The sequence below is a fragment of the Rhincodon typus genome, chromosome 2, assembly GCF_021869965.1.
Source record: "Rhincodon typus isolate 14 chromosome 2, sRhiTyp1.1, whole genome shotgun sequence".
In the NCBI taxonomy this organism is placed as follows: domain Eukaryota; kingdom Metazoa; phylum Chordata; class Chondrichthyes; order Orectolobiformes; family Rhincodontidae; genus Rhincodon; species Rhincodon typus.
In genome coordinates, this window is record NC_063333.1 from 70,379,969 (window position 1) to 70,398,352 (window position 18,384).

The 18,384-nt window shown below is 40.8% G+C and overlaps 1 protein-coding gene across 1 annotated transcript; it reads left to right on the forward strand.

Annotated features, from left to right (window-relative positions):
* The first annotated feature begins 635 nt into the window (after positions 1–635).
* On the forward strand, positions 636–3,417 carry gngt1 (guanine nucleotide binding protein (G protein), gamma transducing activity polypeptide 1). The gene is made up of 3 exons (XM_020512951.2): positions 636–859; positions 999–1,098; positions 2,845–3,417. Exons 2-3 carry the CDS (start codon positions 1,018–1,020, stop codon positions 2,968–2,970), a joined length of 207 nt encoding a protein of 68 aa, XP_020368540.1. The 5' UTR covers positions 636–859; positions 999–1,017; the 3' UTR covers positions 2,971–3,417.
* Positions 3,418–18,384: the final 14,967 nt, after the last annotated feature.

Genomic DNA, 18,384 nt, shown 5'->3' on the forward strand with positions numbered 1-18,384 from the left:
GCTAGATCCACACTTCCTATCTCCTGCCGCAGTCTGTAAACACATGGAAATATCTTGTTACAGAATAACACTGCATTTCAAATGTTTGATTAGAAGATAAACTTCATCTTGGAACAGTCAGGGTTTTTTAAAAACATCAACCTATTACATCATAAAAACCGAAAGAACTGCGGATGCTGTAAACCTGGAACAAAAACCGAAGTCGCTGGAAAAGCTCAGCAGGTCTGGCCGCATCTGTGAAGAAAAAAATCAGAGTTAACATTTCCACCTATTACATCCACCCATTTTAAGAAATTATGAAGATGTCCACGTGTTAAACAAATCCAGAACTAATGTGAACACATTAATTGTAAATTAACTTCAGCGCTGTTAGGAAGGAGAATTATTAAAAGTGGTCATTATAAGTGACTGCGTGCAGTAGGTGACACACTCCAACAGATGTGTAAGAGATAAATACTCTGATAACAGACTTTTGCAGCTTACTGCTACTGACGTCAGTATGATCCACTTTATTAATAAATGTAATTTTAAAATAAACAAAATGTGTATTTACAGGAAGGCTGACGAACCGAAGGAAGGATATGTGTTTTTTTAAACTGTTTCCTTTAAAAGCCGCGTATACAATTTTAGAACAATATGTTTGGCAAGGATTTTCTCCCCTTCTATTTAATGAGTAAATCTGATCAAGCTTTTGACTTAATCACATTAGAAGATTGAGATATTAAGAGCCCTGTTTTAGAGGGCATTACAAAAGGTTGCACTGCGGTGGAAGCGGACTGGGAAAGTTAACGTGAGCAGTGGCTGGAGAGCCGCTCCCACGAACTCTCCAGTGAATGAGTTGACTTTAGCCCAGGACAAGGTGAGCTAATCGCGTCCAACCCTTAGACTTGTATTGTTATTCATTCATTTGCAGTGTGGCGGGAGTTTTGTTCAGTGTTTTCAAAGCAGCAATTATGTTAACAATATTCTGAACAAAAGTTTATTTGTTTGTATTTAAGACAAACGATAGCGTCCAGAATGGATGAGCTAACAGATAAAGATCGGTTGAAAATGGAGATAGAGCAACTTCGTAAAGAAATACCGTTAGAGAGGATGTTGGTAGGTTTCCTGTTTCTCATTTATTCACTCTTGGAAAACAATTTAAGACAGAGGGGAGGAGAATCTTCTAAATGTTATCCCTCAAAACAAAAGTCGTCCCAGAATCTTTGAATATTCTTAAGGCGTAGAGAGATTTTTGATGAGCGAGGAGGTGTAAGGTTGTTCGAGTTGGATGAGTGTGGATCAATCCTGATCTTATTGAATGGCGGAACATCCGGACGGGTGACAAAGTGGCCTACTCCTGCTCCTGTTTGTACGCCAACATGAAAGCTGTGATATGATTCTGTGGGTCTGCAGTTATTCTTTAACGTTCGCCAAGTTGGTGTTAAAATTCGCTTCATGTAATGCAACTCGCATACAAAATTGCCAATCAGCGTTACTGAAATCTGAATAAAAATTAAACATGTGAAGAAGCAAACCTAATCTTTGGTATATTTTAATAGCTTTGGATCTGCCTGATGAGTGAGTGGGAACAACGCTTGAAGTAAAAACAAAATGACCCACTGCTGTCCTAAGTCATTAAGCATTATCAAGATTTCAAATCAAATGTCTGATAAGTACAAAATGAAAATGAAAGAACTGTCGATGGTGGAAATCAGAAACAAAAACAGAAATTGCTGGAAAAGCTCAGCAAGCCTGAGGAAGGGTCACTGGACCTAAAACGCTAACTCTGATTTCTCTCCCGAGATGCTGCCAGACCTGCTGAGTCAGATGAGTACATTTCCATCAGGACACAGCATGGTGATGCACCTGTTCCTCCTTTTAAAATAAAGGCCACTCTTAAAATTCAACCAAATTGCACAAGAATCCAGAATATGTTTAATCTTCAATTATATCTGTAATCTAATTACACTTAGACTTTCATATGTCAAGTAAAACATAGGGCAGATAAAGCACATAATTATGTGCTTTCTGTGGCTATCTTTTCCCCCAAAATAGTTGCTACACTGTTGCCAGAAACTATAGCTTGGGGAGGGACAACACTTCATATCAATCATGGCTGACCAGGAGATTCCCCTGCTTTTACTGGAAAGATTTGATGTTAATCAACCTGTTTGGCCACATTATGATACACTTTCCATAGCCATTATTACAATGGGACTTGAGCTCTGAGCTTCTGATTTTTGAGGCAGGGGTGCTACCACAAGGCATCCCCTATAATCCACTAACTTTTTGTGAATTAACACTAATTAGAGATAATGTAGGATCTGTTCGAAATTGTAACACTGCATTCAAAGTATGAAACAATAGAACAGAATATGCTAATAATGAGATGATGGCCTAGTGGTAGTATCGCTGGACTGTTAATCCAGAGACCCAGATAACTGTCTCTGGACCTGGGTTCAAATCCTGCCACAGCAGATGGTGGAATTTGAATTCAATAAAATATCTGGAAGTAAGAATCTAATGATGACCATGAATCCATTGTTGATTGTTGGAATAACCTACCTGGTTCAATAATGTCCTTTAGGGAAGGAAACTGCCATCCTTACCTGGTCTGGCCTGCATGTGGCTCCAGACCCACAGCAATGTTGGTGACTCTGAACTGCCCTCTGGGATATTAGGGATCGGCAATAAATACTGCCTAGCCAGTGACACCGTCATCCTGTTTAATGAATTTTTTAAAAATCCCATTCTCAAAGTCAGGAGACAGCTCTCTGCATGTATACTATGGTTATTGTGTTTAATTTCTACTCTCACTATTTTACACTTGCCACTTATAACTTTTATATTGTATTATTTCAGGTGTCTAAATGTGCTGAGGAACTGAAGGATTACATTGAATCGCAATCTGCAGAAGATCCTTTGGTAAAGGGAATCCCTGAGGACAAAAATCCCTTCAAGGAGAAGGGTGGATGTGTCATATCATAAATCAGACAGAACTCGGATATCCTCAGCGCATCATGGTATCTTCTACAGTTTAGTGCCCATTAGTACAACAAAATCCCCTAGATGCTAAACCTGGAAGTTGGAAAAGTGGAGTCATCTGGCATGACATCCTCAAGTTGTTTTTGAAATTAAAAAGCATTTCAGCACCAGCTGCAAAATAAATATAGTTTTGGCAAATTCTACCAGGTTTGTCAAGTTGTTATTTGGAAAAGAAAATATATTTGCCAATGTATGGAGGATAATCCTATAAGGATCGCTGTTTAATATTATGATCTGTATATGGAACTTATTTTAAAATGAATAGTGTACTAATCCTGATAAATGTCAGGCCTGAACTGGTGTATAGAAATTTATCAATAAAACTATATTATTTCCCACTTTAAAAAGCTTCTTGCAAAACAATGAAATTAATAAAATTGTTCCAATTCATATTCCTGAAAACTTGTATGAATGCATCAATTTAATCAACAATTCAATACTAATGACATAATAATTGGAATGTATAAATGTATTGCAAAATCATACATTTAGATAATTTAATACAGAGTTTAGTGGACTTCTTATGAAATTGTATCACAAATTTCAATTTTACTATAACGGAATTAATTAATACATATGTTGACAAACACAATAAATGCTTGTTATTACAAGCATACAATAACATTTTCAAAATGGTTTTTTTGCCATTGTGTGGTTTCCAGAGAAACCACGTGGTTTTCGTCATGCAATCAAAGCTTTATATTTTACACAAGGTGCAGGGCTGGATGAACACAGCAGGCGAAGCAGCATCACAGGAGCAGAAAGGCTGACGTTTCGGGCCTAGACCCTTCATCAGAAATGGGGGAGGGGAAGGGGGTTCTGAAATAAACAGGGAGAGAGGGGGAGGCGGATAGAAGATGGATAGAGGAGAAGATAGGTGGAGAGGAAACAGACAGGTCGAAGAGGCGGGGATGGAGCCAGTAAAGGTGAGTGTACGTGGGGAGTTAGGGAGGGGATAGGTCAGTCCAGGGAGGACGGACAGGTCAAGGGGGCGGGATGAGGTTGGTCGGTAGGAGATGGGGGTGCGGCTTGAGGTGGGAGGAGGGGATAGGTGGGACGAAGAACAGGTTAGGGAGGCGGGGACGAGCTTGGCTGGTTTTGGGAATTGGAAATCCTCGCCTCCGCCGCATCTGCTCCCAGGATGAGGCATTCCACTCCCGTACATCTCAGATGTCCTCGTTTTTCAAGGACCGCAACTTCCCCCCCTCAGTGGTTGAGAACGCCCTCAACTGTGTCTCCCACATTTCCCGCAACTCATCCCTCACAACCTGTCCCCGCAATAACAACCAAAAAAGAATTCCCCTCGTCCTCACGTACCACCCCACCAACCTCCGGATCTAACGCATCATCCTCCAACACTTCCGCCATCTGCAATCCGACCCCACCACCAAAGACATCTTTCCCTCCCCACCCTTATCTGCTTTCCGGAGGGAACACTCTCTCCGTGACTCCCTTGTCCGCTCCACACTCCCCTCCAGCTCCACCACACCCGGCACTTTTCCCTGCAACCGCAGGAAGTGCTACACCTGCCCCCATACCTCCTCCCTCACCCCCATCCCAGGCCCCAAGAAGACTTTCCACATCAAGCAGATGTTCACCTGCACATCTGCCAATGTGGTATACTGCATCCGCTGTACCCGGTGTGGCCTCCTCTACCTCGGGGAAACCAAGCGGAGGCTCGGGGACCGCTTTGCAGAACACCTACGCTTGGTTCGCAATAAACAACTGCACCTCCCAGTCGCGAACCATTTCAACTCCCCCTCCTATTCCTCAGACGACATGTCCGTCCTGGGCCTCCTGCAGTGCCACAACGATGCCACCCGAAGGTTGCAGGAACAGCAACTCATATTCTGCTTGGGAACCCTGCAGCCCAATGGTATCAATGTGGATTTCACAAGCTTCAAAATCTCCCCTCCCCCTACCGCATCCCAAAACCAGCCAAGCTCGTCCCCGCCTCCCTAACCTGTTCTTCCTCCCACCTCAAGCCGCACCCCCATTTCCTACCTACCAACCTCATCCCGCCCCCTTGACCTGTCCGTCCTCCCTGGACTGACCTATCCCCTCCCCAACTCCCCACCTACACTCACCTTTACTGGCTCCATCCCCGCCTCTTCAACCTGTCTGTTTCCTCTCCACCTATCTTCTCCTCTATCCATCTTCTATCCGCCTCCCCCTCTCTCCCTATTTATTTCAGAACCCCCTTCCCCCCCACCTCCCCCATTTCTGATGAAGGGTCTAGGCCCGAAACGTCAGCCTTTCTGCTCCTATGATGCTGCTTAGCCTGCTGTGTTCATCTAGCTCTGCACCTTGTTGTCTCGGATCCTCCAGCATCTGCAGTTCCTGCTATCGCTGATTCAATTTTATATTTTACAGTTTCGTTTGTTATGTATTTTTCATGTGATAATAGAGTTCTCAGGCATCTCAAACAGAGATAGATTGAGACTCAAACATGGATTTGTAAGTAAGAAATTTAGAAAGGGTGAGGGGAAAAACCTAGTGGAAGAAATTAGTTTTCAGAAGATTGTTAAATGATGCATAGTTAGAGATAGAGAAACAGAGAGTTTGAGGAAGGGAATTGAAATAAATAAAATAACCCAAAAAGCTGAAAGATGTGATGCTAAAAGTGGAGTAAGTGGAAAGGAGCTGCATAAAATGTCTCAAACTGTGGAATTAAGTGTTACCAAAGATAAATGTTGGACTGGAAAATTTATGGCTGCAAAGGGATTTAAAGACAACACTGAAAACTTTAAAGTTAGAAGTGCTAGGTGGAGGGGCTACCCAACTTCAGCAGAATGGAATAGGTGAATTGAAATATGGTATTGTAGAAGATAGCAAAAGCAGATGAATTGGTCTCATTTTTTCTGTCAATGTTAGAAATGTAGGTCCTTTGAAAGATTAACTAGAACAGCCCCAGAGTGAAACAGACTTCGTACTTAAGAGCTGGGTTCTGCAACATGGGTGATTTGCTGCTGGATTAATTTTTAAAAAAGCTAAAGTAGCCATCAACAGGTGCAGCCAAAGGCCGCGGAGGGATCCCAACTCCCTGCCTGTCTTCCATGGCTATGTTCACACTCAGGTATCCACTAACACTCTTGATACCTTTTGAGAGAGGCGGGCACTATAGGGGGTGAAGTGCATTGCTTCATTCTCCAACTCCATTTTAATTTAGTGCCCTCCCTACCTTTCCCTCACTTTTGATGTTGTTGCACTGTCCCTAATGGGCAGTTCTTGTAAATGCTTTGTTTAATTAGAAACACAGGTGATTTGGTGGTGGAGTAAAATGTTTTTAAAAAGGTTTCACGGGTGATTTGGTGTTGGTAGCAAACAATTCAGAAGTACATAAAAGCATCTCTGGGTAGGGAAGAAAAGAGCTGGGTTCTGCAACAGGGATGATTGGCAATGGTTTAAAGAAAATAAAAAGCTGGTTTCTGGAGCCCAGCTAAAGTTATCATGATCAGGTCTACACAGCAGGCAATTGTCGGAGTCATAGTCACCAACTACCTATCTGTCTTCTGCAGTTTGCCTGATTGACCTTGGAGAGGCAGCATACATTGTCTACCAGCACTCTCGGTGCTTTTAGAGAGAGTTAGGCATCATGAGAGTTATAATGCATTATTGGGAGGACTTCATGTGTCGATATTAAAAAGAAAAGCTTGGTTCCAAAGGTGCTCTTGTTGCTACGTGGTAGATTAGTGTCAATGGTATTGCCCCTGCCTCTGAGCCAAGAAGTCTGGGCTCAAGCTTCCAATACCTCAGTTGGGTGATATAACATGTCTGAAGATGTTGATTTTAATAAAACTGGTTTCATCCCATAAAGACTTTTGGAGGCAGATGGGGGCTGTGGTGCATCATTTCTCCACTAACTCCACTTTGATTTAGATTCCCCTTTTTTTGTTATTGTGACAGTGCTCCTGATTTGGTCATTAGATATTCAGGTAATTGGGTTATGGGCTTTTAAAATGAAAACAAAAGCTTGTTTCCTGCAGGTTTATCTTCCAAAAAAGAGCTGGATTCCTCCCTGGTGGTGGTGGTGGAGAAGTTAGAGGTCCCTGCCGTCATCTCGGGGGAGTGGGGGGGTGGGGTTGGTGGGGAGGTGTGGGTGGGTAGGGGGAGAGGTGTCGGCTTCTGTATAAGAAAGGGTCTGGAAGAGAAAGGTAGAAGCTGGTGTTTGTGCTAAACTACAGATTTACAATTAAACTTGTATGTCACTGAAAGCTTTTTGCTGCCTTATTCTACATACAAATATCAGCCATCGAATATTTTCTGTCCTAATTGAATACAGGAGCAGTGCCAAGGAACTGTAGGGTTGAGAAAGTTACACTCTCATTCAAGAAAGGGAAAAGGGTTAAACTAAGAAACTGCAGGTCAGTCAGCCTAACATCATCAGAAAAGAGCTTAGTAAAAGCTATCATCAGGGACAAAATAAACATACATTTGGAAATGAGGATAATCACAGACAGCCAGCTTGGATTTGTTAAAAAAAAACACTCATCTAGATAAGAGATAGTAGGAACTGCAGATGCTGGAGAATCCGAGACAACAAGGTGCAGGGCTGGATGAACACAGCAGGCCAAGCAGCATCATAGGAGCAGAGAGGCTGACGTTTCGGGCCTAGACCCTGATAATATGCTTAAATTGTTTGTGGTGTTTTATTAATTCCTACTTTACAAATAAACCAGTCTGACTCCAAACCAAAACACAAACAGATTCTAAACAAGGCCTCACACCTAACATGCATTGTCTGACCTAAAATGTCACCTCTTCTTTACATGGATAATCATCATAGAATCCCTACAGTGTGGAAACAGGCCTTTCGCTTTAAGTTCTCTCAGGACAGTGACTTGAAAGGAATTCAGGGATTTACATATACATATTAATCAATTAAAATCTAACTGATTAAAGATTTACCAGCATCTTAGGTTTGTTTTATATGTCCTCATCAGTGGTGTGACCCTTTGATCTTTTACATATAAATTCTGTATCTGATACTACCTCTCTCACTGACACCTGAAGAAGGAACAAGGCTCTGAAAGCTAGTGTTTTCAAATAAGCCTGTTGGACTATAACCTAGTGTTGTGTGATTTCTGAACATTCCCCAAGGATTTACTATTCATTTACTTCTCATTTTCACCTTATAATACCTTTTAGTGACATTATCCCGAGGTGTGATATAACACTCTGTCAAGAGCCCATTGATTTACAACTGCCTTTGACAACTTGACTCTCTCTGTGTTGTCAGACTGATTGCCTTGATTGAGTTCTACATCAGAGAGAGGTACAAAAACCCATATGGGTCCTGTTAAATCCCTGAACCATCATCAAATCCTGATGGGCTCAAGGATAAATGCTTTGGATTCATTAAAGAACAACTTCAATCAATACCTCAGTAAATGAGATAACAAAGTGTAGAGCTGGATGAACACAGCAGGCCAAGCAACATCAGAGGAGCAGGAAAGCTGACGTTTCGGGCCTCGACCCTTCTTCAGAAATCTGATGCTGCTTGGCCTGCTGTGTTCATCCAGCTCTACACCTTGTTATCTCAGATTCTCCAGCATCTGCTGTTCCTACTATCTCTGAAACAGTATCTCAGTAAAAGTGGTCAAGATACCCACATCAGGCCTTTCCCACCCCCAGCAGATAGTTTACCTACTTCATGAGTTGTGCACCATGTCTCCCACCTTATTGTCCCAGCATTCCCCTCTACCACCATTCCTTTACCAGAAGGTTCCACTAAATTCTATCTAATATTTTAAGTCTAATCACTAAGGACGAACGATATCAATGCAGGGCTGTGTATTTATTGATATTGTTAAGAACTTGGATCACTGTATGGTACAAATTATTTCTTTGCAGGTCAATATCTTACCATTGTTGATAATAATACAGCTTCATCATTCTGTCCAGTATTTCCACTGAAAAAATAAATTCATTATTCCTTCACTGGTCAATCGATTATTTAGAAAGAATCAACAACAATGGCTGTTAACATTCTTCGTGTTTGGGTGACTGGCATATAAAATCATTGCTAATCCCATTTAGTAAGCATTGAAGACACATTAAATTGAATAGTGACTAACAAATACAAGAACATAGGCACATTAATAACTTTTAAAATACACACCTTACCAGAATTTTGAATTGTGACCTTGAGTGCCCCAAAAAAAACAGTTTGAAGGACTATTTTGTAAATTACAAGCAAAGAATTTGTTCTGAATTAAAAAATGAGGGATTCGCGTCCAAACCAAACAAGCCAATGAAAACAGAAAGTTGTCCGGTCTGGCCCAGTAACAAGAGTTCAAATCAAACAATTGACTTTTAAGAATTGAGAGATAGGAAAATGTGTTGTGAACAAACTTAGAAATGTTTTGTGAATAGATCTTCAAACACACAACTACAAACAACTATCAAGAAGGAGCACAATAATACTATAGTGTTTGCAGTTTTCTTTTGCAGACATTCCGCTACGTTTTCCACAAAATTTTGAAACTGAACTTCAAATTGCCAGATTTTCTTAGTAGAATGACAAGTTGCAGAATCCTTAAGTTTCTGTTATCGGGTCAATGAGAAATACAGTTACACAACTAAATGTAAACTATTGGTCATTCTCGAGACCTGAATTAAGAACTAAAAATGCTAGAGAAATTCAGCAGGTCTGATAACCCTTGTCAAGAAAGAGAAACAGAAACAGTTAATGGTTCGATTGCAACAACTTCTTCAGAACTGAAGGTTGTTGGAAAATGATGATTTGTATGCTGTTGTTGACAGGTGAGAAGGTGGTAGTGGAACAGATGGTGAAGTGTCCAGAGCAAAATGGTGGATGGTGTTCATGCTCTGAAGTTGCTGAACACAATGTTGAGTCCTGAAGGCTGGAAATACCAAAGCAAAAAGTGAGATGCTGTTCCTTTGGCTGGCATTAGGTATCACTGGAATGCTACAGCAGGTAGGATAAAAGCAAGACGGTATATTGATATGGCAAACAACTGAAAGGTTGCTTTTATTCTTGCAGACAGAACAGATTGTTACATTTTACTTCTAATGATCATTGTTTCTAACTATATCAATTTTCATTTCCAACCACTTTGAAAAAGGTTGTGTACTATCAAGTCAGAAGGCAGCCATCAGTAAAATGTTCTCCAAGTAAGTCCAGAGTTAATAGTTAAACTATCATAGTTACTTGAAATGTGCAGCTAAAATAATGCTATGAAATAAAACAAATGCGTAATGTATTATGTGAGATTCTTTCCATACCATTGTAATAATTTGGTAACTACACTCTTGTGAATGAATAGCAACATGCTTTATTGAAGACAACTCTACAGTGGATGGTAAAGGAATGAAGCCCTCCAGACTCAAACTCTAGCTCCGTGTGATCAGAGGTCACTGTGACAGCATCTTTGCATGGACTCATTAGCTAGCCCTAGATTAAAAGTACAACTCTTTTGCAACTGTTTTATCAGAGGTGTTAATTGACTAAAATAAATCAATCGATATTTCAATTAAAATAGTGAATAAAAGAAGGTCAGAAGGGCATCTGTCGACCAGTATCAAGAAACTAACTTCAATGTTAATGAATTTTAGTTGTGCTGTTTTGACCTGGTTTACAACTATCAGAATAAAATTTGTACTTGGGTGTTTTGTCAGTCTGTAAAAGATTTTGAATTCATGAGAGGGCAGTATGAAGTAGGTAAACTTAGAAATGTCAAGTAAATTAAGCATTACTGCTCCTGACCGCTATTCATGCTGTGTTACTGTTTGAGTCTTAGATCATATCTCTAGATTGATTCAGTCATTGCCAGCTCATTCTGTTCTCCCTTACAACTTACTGGTCTTACATCTTAGAATCATAGAATCCCTACAGTGTGGAAATAGGCCCTCAGCCCAACAAGTTCACACCGACCCTCAGAGCATAGATTTCTGGATATTAACGATATCAAGGAATATGGGATTCAGGCAGGAAAATGATGTTGATGCAGAAGATCAGTCATGACTAGGTGAAAAGTGGAACATGTTTAAGGGGCTGAATGGCCTACTCCTACTGCTACTACCCATATTCCCAAGCCCAACTGGCACTGGTTACACAGTTCTGGGTTGTCTGTAGCTGAAGTTACACATGTCGTTCTCTGTGTTATGGAACATTTTTCCTTCTTGCGTCTTTTGTAACATCCATTAGTAAGATTAGCCACACCAACTCCCCAGCAACTCTCCTTCATCTATCTCATTGTGATTGTCTTCACATTGTTTCATTCCCACTTACCTAAATGTAACCAATGAATCTCCATCCTTTTACAACCACACATTGTCACTGTGTGGATCCTCAAGGTTTGATCCATGGGTCCTTCTTCTTTATCTAGATGCTGGCACCGAGAACATTATCTGCAAACAAGGAAACAGCTACCACAAGTTCCTTGCAACTCTAGGATAGATCACAACTTTAAACTCAACACGGGAAAGACTGAAACCATGGTCTTTACTCATCACTACATAATCCACTCTATGAATCCGAGTTAAACAATTTGACCCTTAATGGGCTTGAACTTTCAAATTCCACAAGGAAACAGTAATTTGCCTGATTCAGTATTCTTGCCATTGTACACATTATTGTATGTTTACAAAGGCAGAAAGACTATGATAATATAATATGGATAATAGGGCAAAACAAGCAAACAATAGATGGAGAACATGTTCAAAAATTAACAAGACTAGATGTAGTGGGGAAAACTGAGTGCAAAATATTGTTAGCTCTGTAAAATGGCAACCAACAAAACAAATGAGATGGAACCGAGCAGAAAGTAAAATTTGAAAACATTTCAATATATAGCTTTGGTTTGCCGCCGGAAGAAAGTTCTGCTGGAAAACCAGACTGTGTTCAGAATGTCTTGACCAGAACATGGTGTTCTCTGTGTGGTTATTGATAAGACAGCTAAATATCTGTTAACAGATTGTAACTGCAGACCTACCTTTGGAATGAATTTAGATTATAAAACATTAGCAAAGTCTTTGATAAAAGTTATTATATTTGTTTCTAACAGTTCTGCTGAGAAGTAGCAATCCATTGTGTCAAAGTATCTCATTCTGTTGAAAACTTGTATGGATAATTAACTGTTGGGGGAATAGATTTAGCGGTCTCAATATTTATAAAAATAGAATTTTGATGATGTTTCTAATTTGGCATATCTTTTATAAATAACTAACAATTAACACTTATAAAGTACTTTCTACATAATGACATATTGCAGTTTTTAAATTTTTTTTATGGGATGTGGATATCATTGGCTAGGCCAGCAATTAATGCCCATTCTAATTGCACTAAGAAGGTGCTAGTGAGCTGCCTACTTGAACTGTTGTAGTCCTTAGGATATCAGGGCACGCATTGTGCTGTTATGGAGTTTCAGGATTTTGACCCAGCAACAAGTCAGGAAGGCATACGGTTTGGAGGGGAATTGGCAGGTGGTTATGTTCACATGCTTCTGCTGCCCTTGACCTAACAATCATCATAGGTTTGAAAGGTGCTATGTAAAGAGCCTTTGTGAGTTACTGTGTTGCAATTTGTAGATGGTACACACTGCTGCTACTGTGCTTTGCTAGTGAAGGGAGTGAATATTGAATGTGGCGAATAGGGTGCCAATCAAATGTGCTGCCTTATTCTGGTTGGTGTTGAGCTTCTTGAGTGTTGTTGGAACTACATTCATCCTGACTTGTGCTTTATAGATGGTGGATAGGCTTTGGAGAGACAGGAGATGTTTTACTTACAGCAGGATTCCCAGCCTTTGACCTATTCTTGTAGCTACCGTGTTTATATGGCTGCTCCAATTGTGTAGTACAGGTAAATCACATCATAAACTAGTATTTCTACAGGGATTGTTCTGTCTTGTGGCTCCAGAAATTTAATATAATCACACTTCAGGTACAAATGGTGGGGCTGTCAATGAACGTATTTCTCATGTTCTGTAGAAAGGTATGTGTTTTCTTTGGTACACAGACCGTGGTGCAGTGATGAGTGATGTGGCAGTCTGGACATAAGTTTATTTCTTCTTTATTCTTTCATGAGATTTAAGTGTCCCTGGTAGCACCACTACAGGTAGTTCTCCTACAGTGCAACAGTGGTGTTCTTGCATGACCTTGTGCTATAGAAAATTGCGTTATAGGGAAATCACTATAGAAAATTACTATACCTGTACAATAGAAAGTTCTTTATGAGTTATCCAAACACCATCCACTATTCATCAATCGCATTGCAGCTAATTTGCATTAATGAAACATGCATTATAGCAGAACTACCTGTACTTGTTTAATTACACCTGAACAGAATAACTTGCAGTTAAGAGTCAGCCATATTGCTGTGGATTTGGAGTCACATGTTCGCAAGACTAAGTAAGGACGGCAGATTTCTATTCTCTGCACTATATTCTGATCATGGTCTGTGATGACTGCTTCCATCGTATCTCTACATCTATAGACTGTCAGATCATCCATAATGGCTTCTGCTCCAGGCACATCACCATTACCTCATAGTGTCTGTGTTGATACTCTTCTGGAACAGTGGACATGCCAAATGGAATGCACATGGAATGCATGTAGAATGTATTTAGAACATGACTGCTTTCACCCAGCTTTACTTTTCAGTAACCATTTTGCACATCTAGAGGAGTAGCACATGGCAACACCTTTTCAATGGCTGGCATATGCTAGTGAGATCTCTTCAAAGCTTTATTGAAATCATTTGGATCTATGCATACTCTTAGACTTCTAGGTTTTGGTCATTGCTACAATGCTGCTAAACCAGTCTGTAAGATTTTCCATTGCCTTGATTACTCCTGTCTTATCTAGCTTGTCTATCTCGTCTTTCAGTCTGGAGTTGAGGCAGCTGGAGCTCTACTTGGCATGTTGAGTTGTTCTCACAATCTTGTCTACTTTGAGATGATGTTCACCAGGAAGCCGTGCAAAACCTGTGAAAACATCTTTACAGCCTGCTGAGAGTTCAACAGCTTAGTGGTCTACAAAATGCAGTAAATTTCTGCTGGTATGTGTCGGGTTGCAGTCCAAACTTTGGTGTACTTTGGCTAAGACGAATGGATTTTGCTTAAAGTCTCCTGTCTGGAACTGCACATCTTTGTTCTTCCCATTACGTTGGGCTGTCTGCTTCTTTTGTCCTCTTGTGATTAAAATTATTTTATCACAGAGCCTCAACATTTCCTTTGTGGTCGGCAAAACTGGCATAAAGCAATGTGTTTATCTAACACTTTATGTTCACTTGATGCTGTCCTTCTGCAGTTATCATTCTAACAATTACAAACCATTTATCGCCTTTAGACCTGACAAAGCCAATCAGTTTAAAGAGATTTGTCAGAATCATTGGCTGTTATCTCAGAAGCAGCCATCCATTTTTAGGCTTTCTTTGCTGCTTTCTTGCTAAGCACTTGCATGCAAACTGATTTAATTTTGTGCAGTTAGAGCCAACATGGACGTGCTTCATTTTCTCTTCTGTGTTGTCCTCTGTAATACTTGAATCGCGCTTTCTGGTCTTGATCTTTCTTCTGGCTCTCCGGCAAACATTTCTTCCTTTTTTTTCCAATTAGTTGTTCCCATTCAGCCTGGAATGTATCCTAGCATACTGCAAAACCATTTTTTTTTCACATCACAATGCTCCAGCTGATGACTGACAATCTCAAAGCTTCTGCACATAGCAATACATGTTTTAAGAGTAAGCTTCTGTTTTCTCAGACATGTTCTCACTTCAGAATCTCTTAGGCCAAAGACAAACCCACTCTGATGAATTCATGTTCCAGTTACCCAAACTCACAAGGTTCAGCCAGATGGATCAGTGTGGTCACATATGACCAATAGTCTCCCTCTCCCTGAGATTTTATGTTGGGCACATATTGTTCATAAGTAAGATTAAAGCATTCAAAACTGCCTTCAAATTCCTCCAATATGGCTTTCCCACTCCTCAGGGAGGTCTAAGGTACAATGCAACACCTTTTCACCAGCATCGGTAACAATTGCTATATTTATTTGTTGAGAAATTTTATTTTACACTGTAGCTCCTTCATAATTTTGTCACTGCGACAGGAAGCAGCTCCAATTTCATATCACCCTTTATTTTCACAGCATCAGGGATTGGAAAATTCACAGCCATTCTTACTCACCTAGTGGTTCAAAGTTGCAGACTGACTTTCTAATTCTTCCTTGCTATTTCTTACTGTGGCTAGTTTTCTTACAATTCTGAAAATCCATACAATTTCACTTGCATGCATTTGGCAACATTTTCATGCAGAGGGTGGTGCATGCATGGATTGAACTGCCAGAAGAAATGGTGGAGGCTGTTACAATTACAACATTTAAGGGACATCTGAATGGGTACAAGAATAGGAAGTGTTTAAAGGGCTATGGGCCAAATTTTGGAAATTTGCGAAATTCATGCCTCTGACGTCAATTTTAAACACCAGTTTTACAGCACTTCAGGAGCTGTAAACCAAGAACTGTATTTTGCACTGCGGTCCTGCATCATTATCCTAAAAGAAATGGCTTAGAAAAGAAAGTTAGCTCTTCAGTTTGTAGACGTGGACCTGAGGTGCTCGTAGACAGGGTGGTGGAAAGCAAGGTGATGTTTCTTTTTTCCCTGCTGATTGCCAAAGGAAACCATATCAACAGACCTCACCATACTGGACAGAAATTGCAACATGGGTCACTGCAATGTCCCAGGTGAAAAGCAACACTTAGCACAGCAGGGAAAAGGTCAATGATCTTCTGCACTCTGCAGGGTGAGTGATACTATCTTTTCCCAACTACCTCACACTCACATGGCCTTCACTCACCTTTGCCTCTGCATACTAATCTCACCAAGGCTCATGGACTACTACTCTCATTGCTTGCATCATATCAACTGCTCTCACCCATACAGGAGGTATGGTTAATAAATTTGCAGATGACACCAACATTGGTAGTGTAGTGGAAAGCTAGGAAGGTTACCTCAGAGTACAATGATCAGATGGGGAGATGGGCCAAGGAGTGGCAGACGGAGTTTAATCTAGATAAATGTGAGGTACTGCATTTTGGAAAGGCAAATCAGGGCAGGACTTATACACTTAATGGTAAGGTCTTGGGGAATGTTGCTGAACAAAGGGGCCTTGGAGTGCAGGTTCATATTTCCTTGAAAGGGCAGTCACAGGTAGATAGGATGGTGAAGAAGGCATTTGGTACGTTTCCCTTTATTGGTCAGTGCATTGAGTATAGGAGTGGAGAGGTCATGTTGCAGCTGTACAGGACATTGGTTAGGCAACTTTTGGAATACGACATTCAATTCTGGTCTCACAGCTATAGGAAAGATATTGTAAAACCTGAAAGGGGTCTGCAAAGATTTACAAGGATGTTGTCAGGATTGGAGGTGTTGAGCTATAGGGAGAGGCTGAATAGGCTGGGGCTATTTTCTCCAGAGTGTCAGAGGCTGAGGGGTGACCTTATTGAGGTTAATCATGAGGGGCATGGATACGGTGAATAGCTAAGGCTTTTTTCTCCAGGGTAGGGGTGTCCAAAACCAGAGGGCATAGGTTTAAGGTAAGAGGAGAAAGATTTAAAAGGGACTTAAGGGACAACCTTTTCACACAGAGGATGGTGCATGTATGGAATGAGCTTCCAGAGGAACTGGTGGAGGCCTGTACAATTGCAACATTTAAAAGGCATCTGGATAGGTATATGAATAGGAAGGGTTTGGAGGGATATGAGCCAAATGCTGGAAAATGGGACTAGATTAATTTAGAATATGTGGTTGGCATGGATGAAGTGGATCAAAGAGTCTCTATGACCACATCCTCCTAAACTGCTAACCATTGCTGCCTTCTGCATTTCTTACTTATTCACAGGGAACAGTTTAATTCCTCTTCTGCCAATCGTTACTAACTGATCTTCCAGCCACTTCTAGCAGACTAAGTCCCTCCGTTTGACTCATTACAAAATAAATGGTCCCATCTCTGAACTGTAAACAGATGATGCCCTTGATTGACTATGGGCCCTGACTGACCATAGTGCCCTTGAGGCTGGTAAGGACTAGCACATGCAGCATGTTTATTGTGGGAACTCTTGGCACATACTGTAGGTGTGACACTGAAATACTACATTGGCATAAGCACCGTGTCCATCCCTTCCACTATTCAATATTCCAAATGATAGCAAGTTGCCTGCCTTTCTCTTGTGCATTAAAAAGCAATATTTACCACCAAAGGTGGCTGTCTCCAAGTAAATAAAAAGTGAGTGTGTGTTAATAAAGTAACCTAAGCTCCATAGGATGGATCCTGCATAGCTGCATGAGATGTGTGTGTGTGTCCCTGCATTCAGAGATCTGGCAGAAGCATACCAAAGAGAAGGCCCGAATGGTGGAAGTGTATATGAGTTGGTCGAAAAGCAGCTGCAATTATTTGGTGAACCTGTTGATTTGCTTATGCCAAATTGCATGGATACGGGGTGCAAGAGGACATTGTCCATTTTCTTTACTCAGAGAGTAGTAAGGGCGTGGAATGCCCTGCCTGCAAATGTAGTAGACTCGCCGACTTTAAGGGCATTTAAATGGTCATTGGATAAACATATGGATGATAATGGAATAGTTTAGGTTAGATGGGCTTCAGATTGGTTTCACAGGTCGGCACAACATCGAGGGCCGAAGGGCCTGTACTGCGCTGTAATGTTCTATGTCTATGTTCTATGAAGTATGCACAGACATTGTTGTGAAGACAGAGTTGGACAAAACAAACAGCAATCTGCAGCTGCCTGCTAACTGTTCTAAGTTTCATGCCAGAATTTGATGCCATCTGGTATCTTGCGGAGGGCAAAGAGAATCAGGAACCACATAGAAATAAGGTGGTATCAGCTAAGAATGCAATGTAAATGCATGGAAATAAGTAACTGCTGCTCATTAGTGAGATTCAGAACTTGCCATTTAGCCCTAAGGAGAGAATTATAAATCTTTTCTTGATATTAGGAATCTGACTTTCCTATTTTTTTCTGCATTTTTCCAACATTTGCACCATTGCCACTTTGCTCAAGGGAACTTTGCTTGGGGAGGATTTGGGGTCAGCTGTGTTAGTGGGGAGATGAGTCAGCCTGGTGACATTCAGCAGGTCTGGCAGCATCTGAGGAGTCAATATGACATTCTGGGGTCAATATGACTCTGCTTCAGAGCAATATTGAGATTGTTCTGAAGAGACCAGTTGGATTCAAAACATCAACTCTGTTTCTCTCTCCACAGATGCTGGTAGACATGCTCAGTTTCTTCAGCACTTCCTGTCTGTATTTCAGATTTGTAGCAGTTGTAGTATTTTGCTTTTATTTGAGTTGTGTTGAGGATGGGGTGAGCTAGCAAAATAT

Coding starts and splice junctions, on each gene's coding strand:
- gngt1 (XM_020512951.2), top strand. CDS start 1,018: ATGGATGAGCTAACAGATAAAGATCGGTTGAAAATGGAGATAGAGCAA. Junction 1,099..2,844: donor TACCGTTAGAGAGGATGTTG/GTAGGTTTCCTG, acceptor GTATTATTTCAG/GTGTCTAAATGTGCTGAGGA.